At 43.0% G+C, this 21,312-nt stretch overlaps 2 protein-coding genes across 2 annotated transcripts in view; both read left to right on the top strand.

Moving 5' to 3' along the window:
* Positions 1-9,098, top strand: part of hpf1 (histone PARylation factor 1) — an 11,266-nt gene extending 2,168 nt beyond the window's left edge. Inside the window, exons 2-8 of the mRNA XM_084005290.1 lie at positions 2,333-2,516; positions 3,522-3,708; positions 4,171-4,269; positions 4,602-4,755; positions 6,314-6,401; positions 7,091-7,263; positions 8,778-9,098. Of these exons, the coding sequence (XP_083861416.1) occupies positions 2,333-2,516; positions 3,522-3,708; positions 4,171-4,269; positions 4,602-4,755; positions 6,314-6,401; positions 7,091-7,263; positions 8,778-8,912 (1,020 nt within the window). The 3' untranslated portion in view covers positions 8,913-9,098. The remainder of the gene's footprint in view (positions 1-2,332; positions 2,517-3,521; positions 3,709-4,170; positions 4,270-4,601; positions 4,756-6,313; positions 6,402-7,090; positions 7,264-8,777) is intronic.
* Positions 9,099-19,999: 10,901 nt separating this feature from the next.
* On the top strand, positions 20,000-21,111 carry LOC311010667 (uncharacterized protein). Its single transcript, XM_084005254.1, has 4 exons — positions 20,000-20,220; positions 20,256-20,270; positions 20,416-20,518; positions 20,612-21,111. The coding sequence occupies exons 1-4, from the start codon at positions 20,165-20,167 to the stop codon at positions 20,867-20,869; spliced, it is 432 nt and encodes a 143-aa protein (XP_083861380.1). The 5' UTR covers positions 20,000-20,164; the 3' UTR covers positions 20,870-21,111.
* The last annotated feature ends 201 nt before the right edge of the window (positions 21,112-21,312 follow it).

Below are 21,312 nucleotides of genomic sequence, written 5' to 3'. Positions count from 1 at the left end.
GGGTGAGCTAGCCAAAATTATTGCAATTCATGACATTATCCCACTATTCATTAAAATGTGCTCAAAACTCTTAAAATGTCACTAAAACATACTGGAATAACTTTTACATTTTGTTAACAAAAAATATATATTATTATCGCGACACAGAACACCCTTCTTTTCCAGTAAACATCCTTTTTAGTGAAAACAATCAAATCTTCTTAAAAGGATGGTTATAAATCACAAGGTCTGCCTGCATGAAGGATAAATAGATAGAAACCTTTTGAAATCACCCATGACGATATTTTCGACGATCCCGATGATGAAAATTCACCACAACCTATCGCGAGTGTTTCTTATCACTTATCACTACATTGTCGCATACCTAGCCCTACATTTCCTAATATACAGTAGTGCTCTGCTGATGGTGTTACAGTCAGTTTTACAGCAGTCTGCCCCACATAAAATCAGCACTAGCACATGTGCATCCACTCCAAAACTCTGGATGTAAATTACTTTTAACTGGGCTTGCAAAGGTTCGGGACATATCCTATACATTTAAGTAAGCTACAGTTAAGCTGGGGGATTTTGGAATATTTGTTTATTATATTTGCACTTTGCAATATGCTGCATTTGTGGCACGTATATGCCTGTTCAAAATATTTACCCCTATACAGAGTCTTTCCTTGAACATTGGCATGTGTGAAATGCCTCTACAACATTTTCCTGTAGAATAAGATAACCGCTTGTCTTCAAATATTTTACAATTGATGCACAGAAAAACGTCTTAAAGGAGGCAGAAAAAGCTGCATCACATTTAAAGCAACTAGCATCATGATAAGATAGCCTCTTAAATGGTCAATTAAATGGTGTTAGCTATAGCTTATTTAGCATCTAATTTATCAGCTAACTATCTACTGTATGAATACATTTGTATGTGATATTTGCAAGTTAAACATTAATAACATACATCAAATATATTTACCCCATAATATCATCAAAACATACTTCACTTTATATAGTCCATGGGCTCAAAAAGGTGGCCTCAGTAGTCCAGGGTTCTAGAAATCATCTGTGCATGTGATGGAGGAATGTACAGTGCATCTAGGGGGCGTGGCCTCAATACCCCTGCAGTAAGCAGTGTGCTATGTACATGCGATCCGCAGGTGTTCTTCCATGAAATCTTGTTGTTTTTGTCAAGATTATGCTAAAATATATTTTACTCAACTATATTCAAAATCCCTGTTAAGGGCCAACCTTCAATTTTGTAAATTCCAGGTTTATTCACGTTAATTCCCATAAACACCAGTTAATTCCCATGGTAAGTTTCCAACTTTGAAAATTCCAGGAATTTTGCAAACCTACGTATAACTAATAACTAGAGCTGTACCGAATGGTTTAAAGCTCTGGAGCTTCATTCAAACCATAAATATTCAAAATATTTTTTATGAATAACTTACAGGAACCTTGCCTGCAGTAGTCCACCTTCTATTCGCTTCTGTCACTGTCTCTCAAACACACATGGACCGTGTACTAGCAGTACTACCTATTTATCTCAGTCGTAAAGCCCATGTTTATTGAAAAAAGATAGATGTAATCATTTTCAAAATAACGTGGATTTCGTCTTTCTACTCTGGCACGCAGCTGTATTAAAAGGGCCATCTCTACGCTTGCCTGTTCACTACAGGCAGATCCCTTTCACTCACTCCGGTGGACAGAAATAAAATCAGTTAATCAATACACAGGCTGACAAACACTCTGTTGTTTTCTTCCCATGGAGCCGACATGAAAAGTCTTTTGGTTCAGTAAACGTCTGCAGTCAGTCAGCCTGCTGAAGGTCAGTGAGACGTTTACAGAAGACGGAGTCTGTGATTGGACAACAGAGCGCTCACAACTCGTTTCCAGTGGGGATTCCCAGTAACAGAACCACAAATTACATTTATATGCCTGCAATAACACTAAATCATACTGCTTTTACGACTGATAATAATGCAATCTGCTAATGAAATGGACAAGTCTGGATGCCGGCACCATGACTTGCAATATTAATCTCTTATTGTTTGACTGGTACATCTGGGAGGTGTTTAGAGTTAAAATAACACACAGGCACCTGAATCCTCTGGGCCCAATGACATTTTCATCCTTTATCCTTGTTTGATTCTGTTGGCTAAATTTCCATTATCATCATAGCAAAACATGTTTCTAATATTTAGTCTACCCTTGGAAAGACCTGCAACCCAATAAATTCAGTTTATTGCAGTGTTGTATTAAAATACATTCTTTGTAGCTTTTTGTACCAAATAAACTGGCAACTTTGTGTATAACATTCTTTTCCTGCAATAAATGTCTTCAGGGGGCGGGTACAGGCAATGGGGAGCTGAAGAAAGCCCGTCCGGAAGAAGCCAAAGCCATGCCGTTATCAGAGGTGCATCCAGAGCTTCGAGATGAGATGGTGAAACTGTACAAGCTTCAAATGCCAGAAGATCTGTACCACTTCTGGGACTTCTGCAAAGAGATTTGTTCTGTCAACCCCCGTGGTATGCTCTTTATACTAGTGATGTATCCTGTTACACAACACACACTGATAGGACAAGGTTGCTTTCACAAAATATTTACACCTATTTTGGTAAATAATCAGCAGTAATTTGGGTATGATGACTGAGTGAGCAAAGGCAAATACAAGTTTTAAGTTCAGAAAATGCATCACTTGACTGCAATGCTGCCGTTAAAAGCAGCAAAAGACAGCACTTATTGAGTATTACAATATCCAAAATCTAAGATGATATCTAGTCTGATATCATGATATGGATAGAACATCGAGATACACTATATTGCCAGAAGTATTCACTCACCCATCCAAATAATTGAAATCAGGTGTTCCAGTCACTTCCATGGCCACAGGTGTATAAAAGCAAGCACCTAGGCATGCAGACTGTTTCTACAAACGTGTGAAAGAATGGGTCGCTCTCAGGAGCTCAGTGAAGTCCAACATCAGTGTGACCTCAGAAATACGCTTCTGGAAGAACGGTCAAAAATTCCCATAAACACACACTTAAACTTTTCGGAAAGCCTTCCGAGAAGAGTTGAAGCTGTTATAGCAGCAAAGGTTGGATCGACATCATATTAAACCTGATGGATAAAGAATGGGATGTCACTTAAGTTCATATGCAAGTCAAGAGAATGCTTTTGGCAATATGGTGTATATTGCCCAGCCCTAAGATGGTGCGTCCGAGCATTGAATCATTTATTATGTCTAAATGCACAAAAGCTTCTTTGAGACTACCCGTGAAAAATATGCAATAACCCCAGAGAATTTGAGGAAACCTGCTAGACGAGTGTCTTTGTTAGATGTTGCCTTTATATTCGCCTGTTTTGTATTGAGAAGCAGTTTCATGGTCTGCTGCTGTTTGTACGGTTCGGTCAAAATTGGTCAAAACCGATATGATCAATGTTCTGGAACAAATGTAGAATAGAAAATCTTGTTTGTATACACATTCATTATCATAGCCTAATTTGCATTTTCGTCTTAATATACATTTTAGGTGCACTGAAAGACACACTGGGTTTGCAGCTGGTCGGTCCCTTTGACATCCTGGCAGGAGCCCACAAAAACTCAAAGAATCCTCAGCCCAACTTCCACCTCCACTGGCGGTATTTATACGACCCGCCAGAGTTTCAGACCATCCTTCTGGGGAGCGAAGACAGTCAGCATCACATCGGCTACTACAGGTACACACAACTGCAGTGTACTTTTGCTTTTATGACAACACTGTAGCTTCCACTACAGACCCATTGACTTATGGTGTGCTCACACCAATGGCGAAGCAAATTGCATGACATGAATGAGGCGAATATGCTAAATTTGCATCATTAGCGCAAGATGACATATTTCAACTTGAGAAATTTGTGTGGAGCTGTTTCAGGAAAGCCTCAGATGTTGCTGAATCAGAAATGGAGGAAGAAAAGCTAACGAGTAGCTAATATTAGTACAGAGACCAAACTACGTCTATAAATGTATGTGTATAAATCAGAGACTGTCTATGTACAAACAACAAGGTTGCTGCCACATTTATTGTCTAGATGATGATATTTTGAGTGTTGATGGAGAAGCTAGCTTGCCAGCAGAAACTATATCTACATGAGCACGATTAACTCTGATTTACTGAATTGAATTGTGCCCAATTTAACCAGAGACACTCCAGACTCCCTCCCTTCGTTTGTTGGGGCAAACGAAGCCAAGAAAGGTTGCACCATCACACAGATGGGAGACAACGTGTTTGCTGCTGTCCTGTGAGTACTAACCACATATTCACCATACAGACACATTTTCACTCCATGTGATCAGGTTCAGCTGCCTGTTTTAAGAAAGAAAGTTTACATTTCAGAATGTACACCCTTTTTAGAGTATGATTTGTAGAAGTCATTCGAAATGCACAGGGCATTTTATCCATCTGGCATTTTGTATTTTAATATTTTCTTATACATGATCAAATTACATCAAGTTGAGTAGTCTGATGCTGCACTTTTCATTTCTCATCAGTAGCAAATCGTGAATTGAATGCTGTCTCTCTTTCTACTTCCTTGTATGTAATGGTTGATCCCTTGGCTCCCTCCTCCATCAGCCTGTATCTGTTGAGGAGGAGGAAAGAGAGGGGCAGCAAGAAAGCTGGAGAAGCAGCGTTGGACAGCTTGGAGACACAGCTGAGAGACAGAGCAGAGACTCTGGGCTTGTCTCTCGAGCAGAAGACCAAAGGCATGAAGCAGAGGGACAAGAAGGTAAGCAACAGGTTTTGTCATGACACTCCTAACACCCACTGCAGTATATCAACTCAATACTATGCAAAATTATATTCATCACATGATTTACGTTAGGGATGCACGATAATTATCGGACCGATAATTATCGGCCCGATAATAGGAATTATGACGTCAACCCGATAAATCCGATACAATTATTAATACCTCCGATAATCCGAAAATAGGATTTTTGTGTTAAAACAGCGGGTGGATTGGGATGAGGGACGTTAGTTTTTTTCTAGGCGCCTCCCGTTTAGCATGTGATGTGGTTACTGTGGTATCACAGGTTTCGGAGGAGGGAGTTAATCCACAAATCGAGCGCTCCCTTCTCATGCCTGGCTGTGACGTAGAGGCTGCGAGCGAGTGGAGGAGGAAGACTAGTAAACAAACACGCATGGCGTCTGTACTGTGGGACTACTTCAAAGTTTCTGAGGAAACTGAATCGTTTGCCATTTGTAACAAATGCAATGCAGAAGTTCCAAGAGGAGGGAAAAAGGCATCGAGCTTTAATACATCCAACCTTAAAAGTCACCTCGCACATCACCATCGCTACGACGGTGTGTTAAAAGCGTATGAAGACGCCGGCGCCGCTAAAGAAGCAGCGAGCCCGTAGTTTAGCGTTTTGATGCACGGGTGAAGTAGCGGTCCTTGTACCTCGGGTCCAATATAGTTGAGAGATAATACAGTGGCTTTTCCTCGATGTCACCAAAACGCGTTTCCACTGCTTTTAACGGGGTTTCCTTTGATGTTTTCACTCCGTGGTCTGTTGGTAACGTTTGTTTTAGCAGTCGCGTCAGCGCTTGAATGGAGGGGATCACATCCGCAGTAGTGGCTGTTGCTTTGCTGATATTTCTGCCTATTACCGTAGTTTACATTTCTGTGTGGATCAGGACCAACAGTTTAATGTAGCAGCACTTGTGTGTGCATATCCCATGCTGCTCAGGGAAAGTTGTCATTGACTGACTGACTCACTTACATATTTATTTGAAAAAAATAAATATTGTCATTTTATTGAAGAGTCAAAACTGTTCTTGGCTTTCTTTTGTTCATAGTAATAATTATCATGTCACTGTGATACATCTGGTTAGGTGTTTGGTAAAAGGCAAAGCTATGCTAAATCTACCTAAGCTTAGTCATTAGTGTTTTTGACCTGAATTTGATCTGAATATACATTCAAAAACGAATAACAATATTATCGGTATCGGTATCGGTCCCGAGGAGCAGAAAGTTATCGATATCGGTATCGGCTTCAAAAAATCAATATCGTGCATCCCTAATTTACGTCAGGGTTACGTCACGTCATACCTCTCACATTTGGAATAGTCCACATTAGTTTCAAGGAGACTCCTTGGTACAGTCGCAGTAGATAAACAGACATATTCCCAGCCCCACTTCATCACTTAATACTGTAATTTCATAATACCATGGGTAAATCATTTTAAAGTGGTTGTGGTCATATATTATTAAAGAAAAAAATATGTTTTTAAGTGTTGTGCTCCAAGTTGAAATCGGCAGCTAATCTCTTGTCACGCCGTAGGTGGTCACCAAGACGTTTCACGGTGCCGGCATCGTTGTACCTGTAGACAAGAATGATGTAGGATACAGAGAACTCCCAGAAACAGATGGTGAGCTTATATTTTGTGTATATAGAAATAAACCTTGACAAGACTTAAGGCTGAATTATGCTTCCGCGTCGACACAACGCAAGGGGGCTTGCGGACCCCTTACGTCCTTGCGGACCCCCCTTACGTCAACGCAAGGGCCTGACGTGTGCCTCCCAAAAATCCTAGACGCGCGTCGAGGCGACGCAACACCAACGCAACACAAACGCCGCGGCATCGGCTGTGATTGGTCCGCTAACTACATCCGCTGGAGACCGCTATCCGGTTTCCACTCATAAACACCGCCATTTAAACTTTTAAAAGGCTACTTTTATTGTTTTCACCTCGTTTTATTGTTTGCACCTTCTCGCTTTTGCACAAAGAAATAAAACACCAAGTTCTGAAAAATTGTGGACGTTTAAAGCCGGAAAGTAAACATATACGCTATAACGAGGCTACGACGATATACGCCAAGGGTCTCGGTCGGTCGGTCAGTCTTTACAAAAACCATAGCGCCCTTTACCGGTGTGGCATTGAATTGCATTTCGACACGTAAACCCAACGCAGAACCATCTGCAAGCAACTGCGTGGCCGTTGCGTTGCCGTTGCGTTATCACTACGCGGAAGCATAATCAGGGCTTTAATGGGTTTAATTCATGGTATATAACTGGATCAGTGGTTCCTTGGTGTTCATTATTCTATTCTGTATCCAGCTGGTCTCAAGAAGATCCTCAAGGCGATTGCTGAAGCCAGGAATGATGAGGAGCGAGTCAAAGCCTTCGGACCTCTCCAAGAGATGGTCACATTTGTTCAGTTTGCCAACGATGAGTGTGACTATGGCATGGGATATGAACTGGGATTGGACCTCTTCTGTTACGGATCCCATGTAAGTCTCCACCAACGTGATGCACAAATGCCCTTCGACACTCACTTGACTTTGAACGCGTCGCCGAAACCAAAAGACAAAAGGCGTTCAGACCTCTGTTCAAAGGCGTTGAAAGATGGTCCTTTTAATACAGCTGCGTGCCAGAGAGTAGGAAGACAAAATCACGTTGTGAATTTTGAAAATGATTACATCCATATTTATTCAATGCTCAAGATCTGCATGGCCAGTGGCTTTTTTTTTGCAGAGGCCAAGGGAAGCCAGGCTTCCTCAGTTTTTTTGTAATATAACTATCATTTAATAAAATCACTTTTTTAACAGTTTCCGTAATCCCTCTGTGATGTATCTGTCGTCTCCTCCTCGTCTCTCTTCATTAATTATTGAGCGTTTCATGATGTGTAAAACAGCGCCCCTCTAAATGTTACGGGGTGAATGAGCGTTGAAAACATGTTACTGCACCCTGTTGTCTGTGAGGAGGCCAAGCTGCGCTGGCCTCCCTTGGTGGAAAAGAATGATTGACCAATCAGGTGAGGCTATTGTCACAACACTGCTCCCCTGTGATTGGTCAGGACAGTGTAAAGGGAAGCCGTGAACCAGTTGGCATCAGGCCAATCAAATCACAGTATGTTATCGACGTCAACGTCCATGAATGAAATAACGGAAGATTCGTTGCTTTGTGTTCATCTCTTGATAAGATAGCTATTTTTTTAAGCGCAATTATGGAGGGTGGAGATTTGGAGTATTTAGTAAAAAATAATTTTACTAAACTGCCTCTACAACAGCAACTCCGGATTAAATCTGACGGCCGGCCAACACCAAAACTAGAGCTCCGTAGTACGGAGTCCGTACGTAGAAGAAAGGTTTTCGGACCTTTTTAATTAGGAGAATTACGTCCGCACTGAGTGGCTAGCTGGTAGCGCCAAGCTACAGCGGCTATTCTGCTGGCCCTGTCTCCTTTTTGACAAGGATTCCTGCTCCCTGAATAATCATATAATAATAAGAGAGAGAGAGAGAGAGACGCTGCTCAGCGTGTGCAAGTCCTGGTAAAATGATGCTGGGCGAGTCTAATAGTTCATCCGACCATGGGAAATAGCAACATATAAACTGCAACGTCCGTTTTTCTGCTCCCACCCTGTAAAACGTACACAGCTTAGAGGTTGTGTCTCACTTGGCTTCCTCGGAAATTTTCCCCACGCCACTGTGCATGGCGCAATCAGGAAGTAAGCATTGACAGACAGGGAGGCCGTCCAATTATTTTCTCCAGCCCAACTTTTTTGATTGGACGGGTTTTTCAAAGTCCTGCTACGGCCACAGATGACATTGTGAAATTTGTTTATTTTCAGAGCATTTCATTTCTTCATTGCGGTATGTTACGAGGATTTCAAGTAATATAACAGGAAGTGTTTCTGAATAGAATCACCTACTCAACCTTTAAGCCATGTGAAGTCCTGAATTTTGCAACTAGTGAGATTGTGAAGAAATGCATTATTAATCTTTCGTTTCCTGACGATCCACAGTATTTCCACAAGGTTATCAGGCAACTTCTGCCCATGGCCTACAGCCTCCTGAAGAGGGGTCTGTTTGGGGAAATTCTGGAGGCCCACCTCTCCAGCCGCAGCAACGACAACCTGGACCAACTCACCGCACATTGAAAAATGACTCCGAAGTACATTTCAGCTCTAGTTCTTATAAGCTTTCCCCACCATGTGTCCTCGTTCTCTGTTGTTTGTTATTATTCATGTTTCTTGGTGGTTTTGGTGCTGCTGTCATTGAATGGAACCAGCTCAATGATAAACTTGTTTGTCAAAGGTAGATGTCTAATAAAGTATTTTTATATATTTACTTGTGTGCTTTTTTGCATTCATGTGTATACTAAACCCTTTTATTATTTTTTTGGTTTAGCTCATCAAGGTAGAATTTTGGCCCTTGCCATGAGAGCTGATCCTTTGAAACATGGCTTGTGATACCATGCAGTGGAAAGAGAGGGCAGTGTTGCATCTAAAAAATAAAACTAGCATTATCACATGCTTGTCAAACACATACCCCCAAAACACTCTGGTATGATATAGTCTTTGCATCTAATATTCTTGTGCTAACCATTAAATGTATGTCTGGAGCAGATTTATATCTGGACTACTTCATATTGTGGCCTCAGTTCTCATTACTTTACGCACTGATAGTCACGTGTTAATTAAGTTATATAGCAAAAGGTTGCTTGGTTGTGTTTATTTGGTTTTGGATGCTCACTGATACAGATTGGGCTGACCAAATACAGTGCATGTCCAAAAGCAAAGGGCCAGAAGTGGTCACTGCTGATGGGCCCCCCTTATCTACCTACTTCTGTAGCCATAACAGGCTAATCATTACGTGTGCATTTCCATCGATTACAGTAAATCTTCCTCTCTGGCCTCTAAATCTTTAAAAAAAAATTGTGCCAAAAGTTTCATCCTGTTAGAACTAGCAGTTGTGAATCCAGATTTAAGTACAGCTGGGGAACAGCTGTCAAAAATCAGTGTTTTTACTGTTTATATAAAAAATGCTAAAATAAGTTATTCTATAATTACCATATGCTGCACCTCTGGTCGACATGTATTCTCCTATTTTCATTTTAACGTTGCCATTTAAAGAGACAATATGTGACTTGGAACAATAAAATTAATGTCAACCTAAAGTCTCCACACCGTGACACATTTATGGTCTGTTTAAAGGGATAATTCAGAATTTTGGACATAAGACCTATTTTCCAAGTCAGCTGGTGTGTTCGAGACGTCTGGAGACGTTTTCAAGAAATTTCATTCAGTTCTTCTAGTTGCCGAGTTCGCTTATGCTATAGCTAGCGCAAGTCAATGGTTCTTAGCTAGACAAGCATTAAAAACAGTCTTGCCCACTCCACAGTGAACCCGAGGCAAGTCCATTAAAACACTAGACTGTCGATGTACATATTTGTGTTGATAGAATAATATTTGAAACAAAACTAACCTTGCATCGCATGAATCATCCATTTTTTGAGGAACTAGTTTCTCAGCAGCAGTGGTACTTTACTTTGCTCCGTCGGACTCAAAACTCTGACGCGCAGCCCGAAATACTGCCCGTAAATAGGCAATCGAACCGGGACGAATTGTCGGGACTCATGCCCTCAGACCTAGGTGAAAAGCGATTGGACCTCACTCAAACACCGGGCAGCCCACGGCCACGCAAAGCCACAATTACGCACCGCGAACCCAGACCTCTGCTCCGTCCGTACGCGTTGCGGGGGATTCCCTCCTGGCACCACCAGTCTCCGTTTGTTCGGTCCCGGTTCTCAGCTCCAGCGGGGGCTATCTCGGTCTCCACAGACGCTCGTTCACGTTCTGCCCTTTGAGCATCCCTCTCGCGCAATTCTTCCTCTGTATATTCAGGCTCGTACAGGTACAGTTGGGTTTGGGTGGAAAAAAACTCCTCATCAGAGTCTTCAAAAGTTTCAGTATATTCTCCAAAAGTGTCCATTTCTGTGAGATTGAAGAAACTAGCACTACAGGCTACTCTGCGTCTGTAGCAATGACAGCAGACAAACTATTATAGAACCGGTAACTTATAAGTGCTAGGTGATATCAGTCTGCCGCTGCCATAGCCTACTAGGAACTATGACACACTGCTGCTGCTGCTGAGACATAAATCCTTAAAAATGCAAGGTTGGTTTTATTTCAAACATTCTATCAACACATATGTACATCGATAGTCTGCCGTTACAATGGATTTGCCTCGGGTGCACTGTGGAGTGGGCAAGACTGTTTTTAATGCCATGCTAGCTAAGAACGATTGACTTGCGCTAGCCATAGCATAAGCGAACTCGGCAACTAGAAGAACTGAATGAAATTTCTTGAAAACGTCTCCAGACGTCTCAAACACACCCGGCTCACTTGGAAAATAGGTCTTATGTCCAAAATTCTGAACTATCCCTTTAACATGATTTCTTCCACCTCCTTTTCCACCTCGCCCTCCTCCACACCGGCCCTGTCTGGTTTTTAGATGTCCCCAAAGACGCTGTTATTGATTTTGCCCCGTCAACCCCCATTACATTTGTAGCTCAGTGAGGACACACAGGCCGAGGTATGGGCCTAACAACACTAGATTACATTATGTTAGCCAGGGCCAAGGTAGGCTACCTGGGCCTCCACGATGTGATCGCTGGTCGTCCCTTCGTTGAATTTTCATGTCGATTATCGTATCAGACGATTAAAGTCATCATGCTCGACTGGGGTGCAAAGTTCCACGACACTGGGACTGTAGCGACCCACTGGAAACATCGCTTCCTCTTACATGGAGAAAGGGCATCGCCGCGGTAACGCCGTTCAAGGCGTCCTCCCAATCTTCGACAGGAAGCATGAGCAACGTCTGGAGGCTCTTCCTACCAAATTTGACACAGGAGGAGTGCATACCAGTGTAAAAACATTTCATGTCGCCAATAGGTGGCGCTCTGATTGTGAGTCAATATTGCAGTGCAGACGTGTTCAGGGTGGGACTCTCATCAACTGTGTGAAGTTTGGAGCTGATCACAATATGTACACTGAAGTTACAATAACTTTCACTTTTGTAGTGAAGGATCTAAAATCGTTGCATTGTCATGGCTTACTTAATTCACTACATACGTTTGTAAACCATGGGAACATAGTAATACGTATTGTTATTTTAAATATGTCAGTATAAGTCATGTTTGATTTTGCTTTCATATTTTATATAAATCCGATATATAACGCACTTTTATTTTGTGGACTTCTTTTTCCTGTTTAGTTATTTGTTTTTTTTCTGTCTGGACATGTCTATGGTGTGTCGAATCTGGGACCTGCTGCTCTCGTCCATTTTGAAGCGCTGTGATTGGCTAATAGCTGGCTCAGTGAGATAGTATACACTACGTTGCGTCTTCAATCGGCCAGTCGGATATTCAAGTTTTTCTGAGCGGCATTTACGAATCTCACGAGAGGCTTGGACAACGAGAGGAGACCACATTGGGACAGCTAAATATATATATACACTCAACAAAAATATAAACGCAACACTTTTGTTTTTGCTCCCATTTTTCATGAGATGGACTTAAAGATCTAAAATTCATTCCAGATACACAATATTACCATTTCTCTCAAACATTGTTCACAAATCTGTCTAAATGTGTGATAGTGAGCACTTCTGCTTTGCTGAGATAATCCATCCCACCTCACAGGTGTGCCACATCAAGATGCTGATCTGACATCATGATTAGTGCACAGGTGTACCTTATACTGCCCACAATAAAAGGCCACTCTGAAATGTGCAGTTTTGTCTCACAGCAAAATGCCACAGATGCCACAAGCATTGAGGGAGCGTGCAATTGGCATGCTGACAGCAGGAATGTCAACCAGATCTGTTGCTCGTGCATTGGATGTTCATTTCTCCACCATAAGCCGTCTCCAAAGGCGTTTCAGAGAATATGGCAGTACATCCAACCGGCCTCACAACCGCGACCACGTGTAACCACACCAGCCCAGGACCTCCACATCCAGCAGGTTCACCTCCAAGATCGTCTGAGACCAGCCACTCAGACAGCTGCTGAAACAATTGGTTTGCATAACCAAACAATTTCTGCACAAACTGTCAGAAACCGTCTCAGGGAAGCTCAACTGCATGCTCGTCGTCCTCATCGGGGTCTTGACCTGACTCCAGCTCGTCGCCGTAACAGACTTGAGTGGGCAAATGCTCACATTCGATGGCGTCTGGCACGTTGGAGAGGTGTTCTCTTCACGGATGAATCTCGGTTTACATTGTTCAGGGCAGATGGCAGACAGCGTGTGTGGCGTCGTGTGGGTGAGCGCTTTGCTGATGTCAATGTTGTGGATCGAGTGGCCCATGGTGGTGGTGGGGTTATGGTATGGGCAGCCCATTGTTGTGCCATACATCCATGAACATCACCTCATGTTTCAGCAAGATAATGCACGGCCCCATGTTGCAAGGATCTGTACACAATTCTTGGAAGCTGAAAATGTCCCAGTTCTTGCATGGCCAGCATACTCACCGGACATGTCACCCATTGAGCATGTTTGGGATGTGCTTGACCGGCGTATACGACAGCGTGTACCAGTTCCCACTAATATCCAGCAACTTCGAACAGCCATTGAAGAGGAGTGGACCAACATTCCACAGGCCACAATTGACAATCTGATAAACTCTATGCGAAGATGTGTTGCACTGCATGAGGCAAATGGTGGTCACACCAGATACTGACTGGTTCTGAGTCCCCAGACCCCCAATAAAGCAAAAAAATGCACATTTCAGGACTTCCGGTGGAGAGGGGAATGGAGTAGACGCATGTCTCGCGCTCTCCCGCGCTGACCTGAAAAAACACAACTTTTCACAACCCAACCACAACCCGACTGCTCAGTAAAAGTGAGTACTATACTCTACATGCTCTATGGCCTCCGGAACCAGGCTGGCTAAGGAAAGAGAAACCGCGAGAGAGGATTCGCCCGCCATGGCTAATCAGATTAGCATGCCTGCTCTGACTAGCCTGTTGGAGGAGCACCGCCGCTCCATATCGGCGGCACTTTCCGCTGAGCTCAGATCAGCCTTTATCTCCCTCGAAGCGAAACTAGACACGGTGCAGGCTACAGTGACTGACTTTGGTGAACGAATTGCGAGCCTGGAGTCCAACGCCAACTTAACGGAAGAACGCATCCAAGCGCTAGAAGCATCATGCTCCACTTTATCAGAGGCTTGTGTCAAGCTCAAAGCCAAAAACATCGACCTGGAGGGACGAAGCCGGCGTAACAACATCAGGATTGTCGGCCTGCCAGAGTCCATAGAAGGTCCACGACCCACAACCTTTTTTTCGGATGTCCTGTTGGAGATATTCGGGAACCAGGTGCTACAAACCCCGCCAGAGCTGGACCGAGCCCACCGCTCCCTAGCTCCAAAGCCGCAGCAAGGAGACAGGCCCAGGCCCGTGATCGTTTGCTGTCACCGACACCAGACTAAGGAGCTAATAGTCCGGGAGGCCCGCAAACGGAGGAATGACCTGAAGTACCGTGATTCGCCGGTCCGCATCTACGAGGATTACTGCCCCGACGTTTTAGAGCAACGGGCGGCCTACCGCGATGTTATGGCTAAGCTGTACAACCTGGGCCTCCGACCGGCTCTGCTTTACCCATCAAAGCTCCAAATCACTAAGAAAGACGGCACTAAGAAACGTTTCTCCTCAGTTGAAGAAGCCACTGCCTACGTGAGTTCCATGCCCGCCCCATGACTCGACCTGGTAGCCGGTGCACGGACTAATTCACTAGCGGCCAATGCTAACACCATTACGGGCGTGGGCCGCGGGATGACTCGCCCAGCCGGTAAGAGTGTCTCGGCATAATATTTAACACACAGTGACTCTCCTTTTTCTAGTGTTTTATGATGCTCCTCGAACACTGAGACTGTATACATCTGTAAATATCCACTTGGGCTTGTTGTACCGAGGCTGAGTATGGAGACTACCCTGTTTGTTTTGGTTAGCTCGGCCTAACGGCCGTTTAACTGTTAATTATTTAACAGGTTCTTCATATTCTGTTAGGGGTAATATCAGTTAAACATTTAATACAAAGATACCCGTCACATCGCAGTGTGAGTCCGGATAACTGTTTGTTTTTTGTTTTTCTAATACATGAAGATGCAACCTCTTCTAATTTTGTTTCCCACTCCCGGATCATATCGCCCCCTACTGTTCTAAAAGAGGTGAAACAGGGTGAAAACTCACACTGTTATGTTTTTTCTTCTTTATTGCTCTACAGTACCTTTTATGCAAACTTTATGCTCACATCTGAATAATACTGGTTATAAGCCTTATCATGTATAATATACATAGTTTAATATGGGAGGCACTAAACCTTTTCTCAGTTCAGTACTTGATTATCTGTACTATATGGGTTACACTTAATCCTGCAGGAGTGATGAAGCCATGGGGATCTGTGAGTATAAAGAAACTGGAAGCTATACAAGGGTTTTTGAATGTGTTAATGGGGTTCTCTGTTATTTTTGCTTTTGTTTTTTCCTTTTTTGTTTTTTTTCTTCCTTGTCCCCTCCCCCCTCCCTCAGGGCATCACCACCATACATCTTTACTTAACAAAGGGTGAATAATGCACAACACAACTACACCTCAGAATCAGGGCTGCAGGTTTGTGTCGTGGAACGTTAGGGGAATCAATGGTTTAATTAAGAGAGGCAAAGTGATTTCACATTTGAGACAACTCAAAGGGGATATTTATTTCCTTCAAGAAACTCACCTTAAGACTTCTGAGATTTCTCGTATTAAAAGACCTTGGATGAGTCATGTATTTCATTCCAATTTCTCTGCAAGGGCGAGAGGGGCGGCCATCATTATAAGTAAAAATATAACATTTGAGCCAACAAAATCTATTGAAGATCCCAATGGGCGCTTTGTGGCTGTTTCAGGCAAGTTGTTTGACATCCCTGTTATTTTAGTGAGTGTCTATGCCCCCGTATGGGATGATGACAAATTCATTACCCACCTTTTCTCGTCTCTCCCAGATATAGACAGTCACCACCCGATTATAGGCGGTGATTTCAATCTCATTCAAGATCCTGTTCTAGATAGGTCCTCCTCTAAACCCCTTACTCTGTCCAACTCTGCCACTACATGAAGATCTTTTATAAATCAGCTCAGCCTATGTGACCCTTGGAGATCTCTTAATCCGTCTACCAAAGCCTTTTCTTTTTTTTTCCCATGTCCATCGCACATATTCTAGAATTGATTTTTTTGTTGTTGATAATAGGTTGTTGCATTGGGTCAACTCTAGCGAGTATCACAGTATAGTGATCTCAGATCATGCTCCCACATCAGTTGTCATAAAATTCCCAAACCTTAGCCCTCCTCAGACACTGTGGAAACTTTCTCACTTTTTACTGAATAATCCACATTTTAAAAAATTCTTTAAAGAGGAAATAACCCATTTTTTTCATGCAAATGACACTCCAGACATCTCAAGAAGCACTTTATGGGAGGCGTGTAAAGCATATCTGAGGGGTCAGGCTATCTCATTTGCCTCCCGGCAGAAAAAAGTGGACACGGAAAGGATGGTCTGGCTATCAGATCAACTCGTTAGCATCGACAGACAATATGCCACCGCCCCTACTCCTTCTCTTTATGACCAACGTCTCAAACTCCAGGCTGAGTTTGACCTTTTGTCAACATCCAAGGTTGAAACTAAGCTGTTAAAGACAAAGCAACGCTATTTTGAAATGGGAGACAAGGCGGGCAAACTCCTCGCTCATCAGGCTAGAACCGCAGCGCTTTCAAGGCTGATCCCTAGGATAAAATTACCATCAGGGACAGTGGTCACTGACCCAAAATCAGTAAACGATGCGCTCTTGAATTTCTATTCCGATTTGTACTCCTCTGAGTACTCCCCTGAAATCTGGAAGAACCACAACCCCCTGGAGATGCTCTCATATCCTGTAGTTGATAGCAATCTCGCTAATAAATTAGGCGCACCAATCCTAACGGCGGAAGTACAGGAGGCGATTGGGCAGCTACAAAACGGCAAATCCCCAGGTCCAGATGGGTTTGTAGTAGAATTCTACAAAGCATATTCAAACCTAATAGCCCCTCATTTGGTAAATATCTACAACGAATCCTTTAATAATGGCAGATTGCCCCCAACCCTATCAGAAGCTAATATCTCTCTTTTACTGAAAAAATACAAAGACCCCCTAGAATGTAGCAACTATAGGCCCATCTCACTTTTAAATGTGGACCAAAAGATTCTCGCCAAGATCCTAGCTACGCGTCTGCAGCAAGCCCTACCTGCCCTAATTTCCACGGACCAGACTGGGTTTATGGCTGGAAGGAACTCTTCATCTAATACCAGGAGACTTTTCAACATTATTGGCTCCCCCAACCCTGCCACACCCGAGGTGATAATTTCTCTAGACGCTGAGAAAGCGTTCGACAGGGTTGAATGGGAGTACCTGTACTACATCTTGTCTAAATTTGGTTTCAACTCTGACTTTATCGCATGGATTAGACTGCTCTATGACTCCCCAACTGCCCATATCCTTACAAACGGAGTGAGATCGCCTTCTTTCGCCCTTTGTCGGGGCACCAGACAGGGATGCCCCCTCTCCCCCCTCCTATTTGCTCTAGCTATCGAACCATTGGCCACTTGGCTTCGGGAGGAGGGGAGAGTCGAGGGCATCACCAGGAATGATGTCACCTATAAGCTATCCCTATATGCGGATGATTTGCTATTATATGTGTCGAACCCGGCCTCGTCTATCCCCATTATCACAGACATTCTAACTCAATTCGGCAGATACTCTGGTTACAAATTAAATTTTAATAAAAGTGAACTTCTTCCTATCAATCACCTGTCTAAGAAGATGCCATCATCCACATTCCCGTTCAGAGTTGTCTCAGAGGGGTTTCGATATCTAGGCATATTTGTCACCGCTTCCTTCAAGGACCTCTTTAACAAAAATTTCCGTCCTCTTATTGAAAAGTGTAAACTTGATCTGACTCGCTGGTCCTCCCTCCCCCTCTCCCTATCTGGCAGAGTCAACCTGGTTAAGATGGTGATTCTCCCTAAATTTCTCTACTTGTTCCAACATATCCCAATTTTTATTAGACGATCCTTCTTTCGACAACTGGACCAGACAATATCTTCGTTTCTATGGTTAAACAAGCCACCCCGTATTAGAAAAGCTGTTTTACAGCTACCCAAAAAGCTGGGCGGTCTTGCACTACCCAATCTTATCCAGTATTATTGGGCATGCAACATTAACAAACTCGGTCATTGGCTGGACAGAGGAGCCGACACAGGCCCCTTGTGGGCTTTGATAGAACTACGGTCCTCAAAGTTTTCTTTACAGTCCCTCCTCACTGCGCCACTCCCCCTCAAGATTCATAATATTTCACAGAACCCTGTTGTTAACAACTCACTGAAAATTTGGACGCAGTTTCGTAAACACTATGGCTTGAATGACCCTTCAGTCGTGGCCCCAGTTGTTAAAAACCATTTATTCCCACCCTCCCTTTCGGACCCTACCTTTACTACCTGGCGAAACAAAGGTTTGCTACATGTAAAGGACTTTTACAGAGATAACAAATTTACTGATTTTACAGAACTTGCAGCCAGGTTTGATTTACCCCACTCTCATTTTTTCCGTTTTCTTCAAGTCAGGCACTTTGTTAAAACCACCTACCCTCACTTTCACAATCACCCGCCCGGGTCTCTGATCGATTCCATGCTCACCCTCGACCCTGCACAAAAGCGCTCCATTTCTGTGATTTACAATTCCATTGATTCCCTTAACCCTGACCAAACGACTCGCCTGAAGCAGACCTGGGAGGAGGAGTTGGGAGCCCCAATCACGGACAGTCAATGGGACCAAACCCTTAAGCTGGTCCATACATCCTCTATATGTGCCAGGCACAGTCTATTACAATGCAAAGTTCTTTTTAGAGTGCACTACACAAATGCCCGATTGGCGAAGATTTACCCAGGCACCAGTGACAGTTGCAATAGATGTAAGTGTTCACCTGCTAATCACACACACATGTTTTGGTCCTGTTCAAACCTCATTGAATTTTGGCGCCAAATCTTTGTCACACTTGCAACAGTGCTTGATGTGGATCTTAATCCTGAGCCTTGCACGGCCCTGTTTGGCTCCCCTCCGCATACGACACCCAACCTCTGTGCGTCAAAACGCCGGGTATTGGCCTTTACGACTCTATTGGCCAGACGTCTTATTTTGTTTAAATGGAAACATGTTCTTCCACCCTCACACAATAGCTGGCTCAAAGAGGTCCTGACTCATATCAAACTGGAGAAGGTTAGATTTTCTCTGGCGGGCTCCGACAACACTTTTAAAAAAACCTGGCAGCCCTTTCTGGAGTATTTGGACAAAACCACAATCCACCCAGAGAATGATTAGATGCCCCCCCCCCCCCCCCCCCCCCCTCCTTTTTTTAATTTATTTATTTATTTTTATTTTATTTATTTTTTTATTATTTAATTTTCATTTATTTATTATTTTTAATATACGTAACTTTAGTAATGTTTTTTTTTTTTTTTTCTTCTTCTTTCTTTTCTCTGTTGTCTAACATTGGGTGGGAAGGGATACGGGTTAACTTCGGTTCATTAGTAGAAGCCGTTCTGGCTCAGTTTAAATCGCTGTTGTTCTCAACATACACTGTACAATACAACTAATTGCTATCCTCTACTCCTTTTTCTGTTTTTTGATAACATTGTATGTGTGAAAAATTTGTTGTATGTGAACAAAAATTCAATAAAAAGATTTATACAAAAAAATGCACATTTCAGGGTGGCCTTTTATTGTGGACAGTCTAAGGCACACCTGTGCACTAATCATGATGTCAGATCAGCATCTTGATGTGGCACACCTGTGAGGTGGGATGGATTATCTCAGCAAAGCAGAAGTGCTCACTATCACACATTTAGACTGATTTGTGAACAATGTTTGAGAGAAATGGTAATATTGTGTATCTGGAATGAATTTTAGATCTTTAAGTCCATCTCATGAAAAATGGGAGCAAAAACAAAAGTGTTGCGTTTATATTTTTGTTGAGTGTATATATATATGGTTGGTATGTTTAAGAACATTTTTATAATATAGAGAATAGATGTAGAGTCCAGCTCTGTATGATTAGTGGTCTGAGATGACCTTTTAATGATATGATATATGACTTGATGTTATATGAATAACCACAATTATTATTATTTTTTTGCAGTGGAGAAAATCATCAGAAGGAGGAGACTAGTGGACACTTTGTGTCTCAGAGGAATGGGTTTCTATTTGTTTGACTGCATTCAATACAAGTTTTCACTGTTATATTCCTGATAACGTTTTTGTCCAGTGTGCCTTCTTTTCATTTAGGATGCCTCGCAGGAAGAACCGTTGGCTATCCGTTGCTGCCAAGCAGAGGATGGAGGATCGGTGTGACAGGCAGGAGCCTGTCATCTCTTTTTCCGGCAGACCCTCTGGTTTGTTTTGTGTGTTTTACTTTTTTAATTGTTAGGTGTATTCTCACTATATTTGTACACCTGACCTAGTGGAAAGAGCTTTGCTTATATAATTATTATAAGTTATGAATGAAATTTCTGACTGTGATTTAGTCTTTTTAACTAGCCCATGGAACTGGTCATCGCCATGCCGTGAGGAAGTGGCCAACTTCTGCTCGCACCGGCGGGAGTCACAAGTTGGTCATCCCACCGAGTCTCCAGACAAAAAGGTATTGTTGTTTTGGAAGTCATTTGACAAATGATGTCTGATGTTGATCATAATCTTGTTTGCATGATAATAATTCTCCATTGTGTTGTTCCAGTTTGTTCTTCTTGTCAGGGACTCCCACCTTCGCAGCATCATGGATGGGTTCGTCACGATGCCTATCCTTTGGTGCCATGGCGACGCCGGGGGCTTGCGCCAGGGACCTGAGGATCGAGCTGGTGAGTGCTATTGTGCCACGTACACCAGATGTTGTCTGTGTTCTTGCCCCAGCAACAACCTGACGGCCAGGAGGACGGTGGAGCAGGCAGGGGAGGACTTCCGTGAGCTCATCGCCAGTGCCTGGAGTCGGTGTTGAAGGTGTTCGTCCTGGACTTCGTTCCTTGCCTGTCGGTCGACGTGGATGTCCAGGATCACTTCAGGAAGGAGTTTCGCCGCGTTGCAGCAGTCATGAGTAAGTTTTAAAAAGATTTTTGTGAAGTACATTTACATGTATGGTGTGTAATAATATGACCTATAGCAGACTTTTAAAGTCACTATGCCAGCTTTGTGTATTTATATTGTACTTTTCAAGGCACCCAAAGCACTTTACAGAAACCATTATTCATTCATACACATTCTCACCAGTGGTGGTAAGCTACGTTTGTAGTGTTGTCAAGATACCAGCATTTTGGTACCGGTACCAACATATTTCGATACTTTTCGATACTTTTTCAAATAAAAAGAGAATGCAAAAAAAAATGTTTTCATTACGTCACTGTTCCACAGTTCCCTGTTTGTCCTTTACCTATAGCACTTTGA

The sequence above is a fragment of the Eutrigla gurnardus genome, assembly GCF_963514095.1.
Source record: "Eutrigla gurnardus genome assembly, chromosome: 3".
Taxonomy (NCBI): domain Eukaryota; kingdom Metazoa; phylum Chordata; class Actinopteri; order Perciformes; family Triglidae; genus Eutrigla; species Eutrigla gurnardus.
The sequence above is the reverse complement of the archived record's forward strand: the minus strand, read 5'-3'. Positions and strand labels throughout refer to the sequence as shown.

Coding starts and splice junctions, on each gene's coding strand:
- LOC311010667 (XM_084005254.1), top strand. CDS start 20,165: ATGCCTCGCAGGAAGAACCGTTGGCTATCCGTTGCTGCCAAGCAGAGG. Junction 20,519..20,611: donor CCGAGTCTCCAGACAAAAAG/GTATTGTTGTTT, acceptor GTGTTGTTCCAG/TTTGTTCTTCTTGTCAGGGA.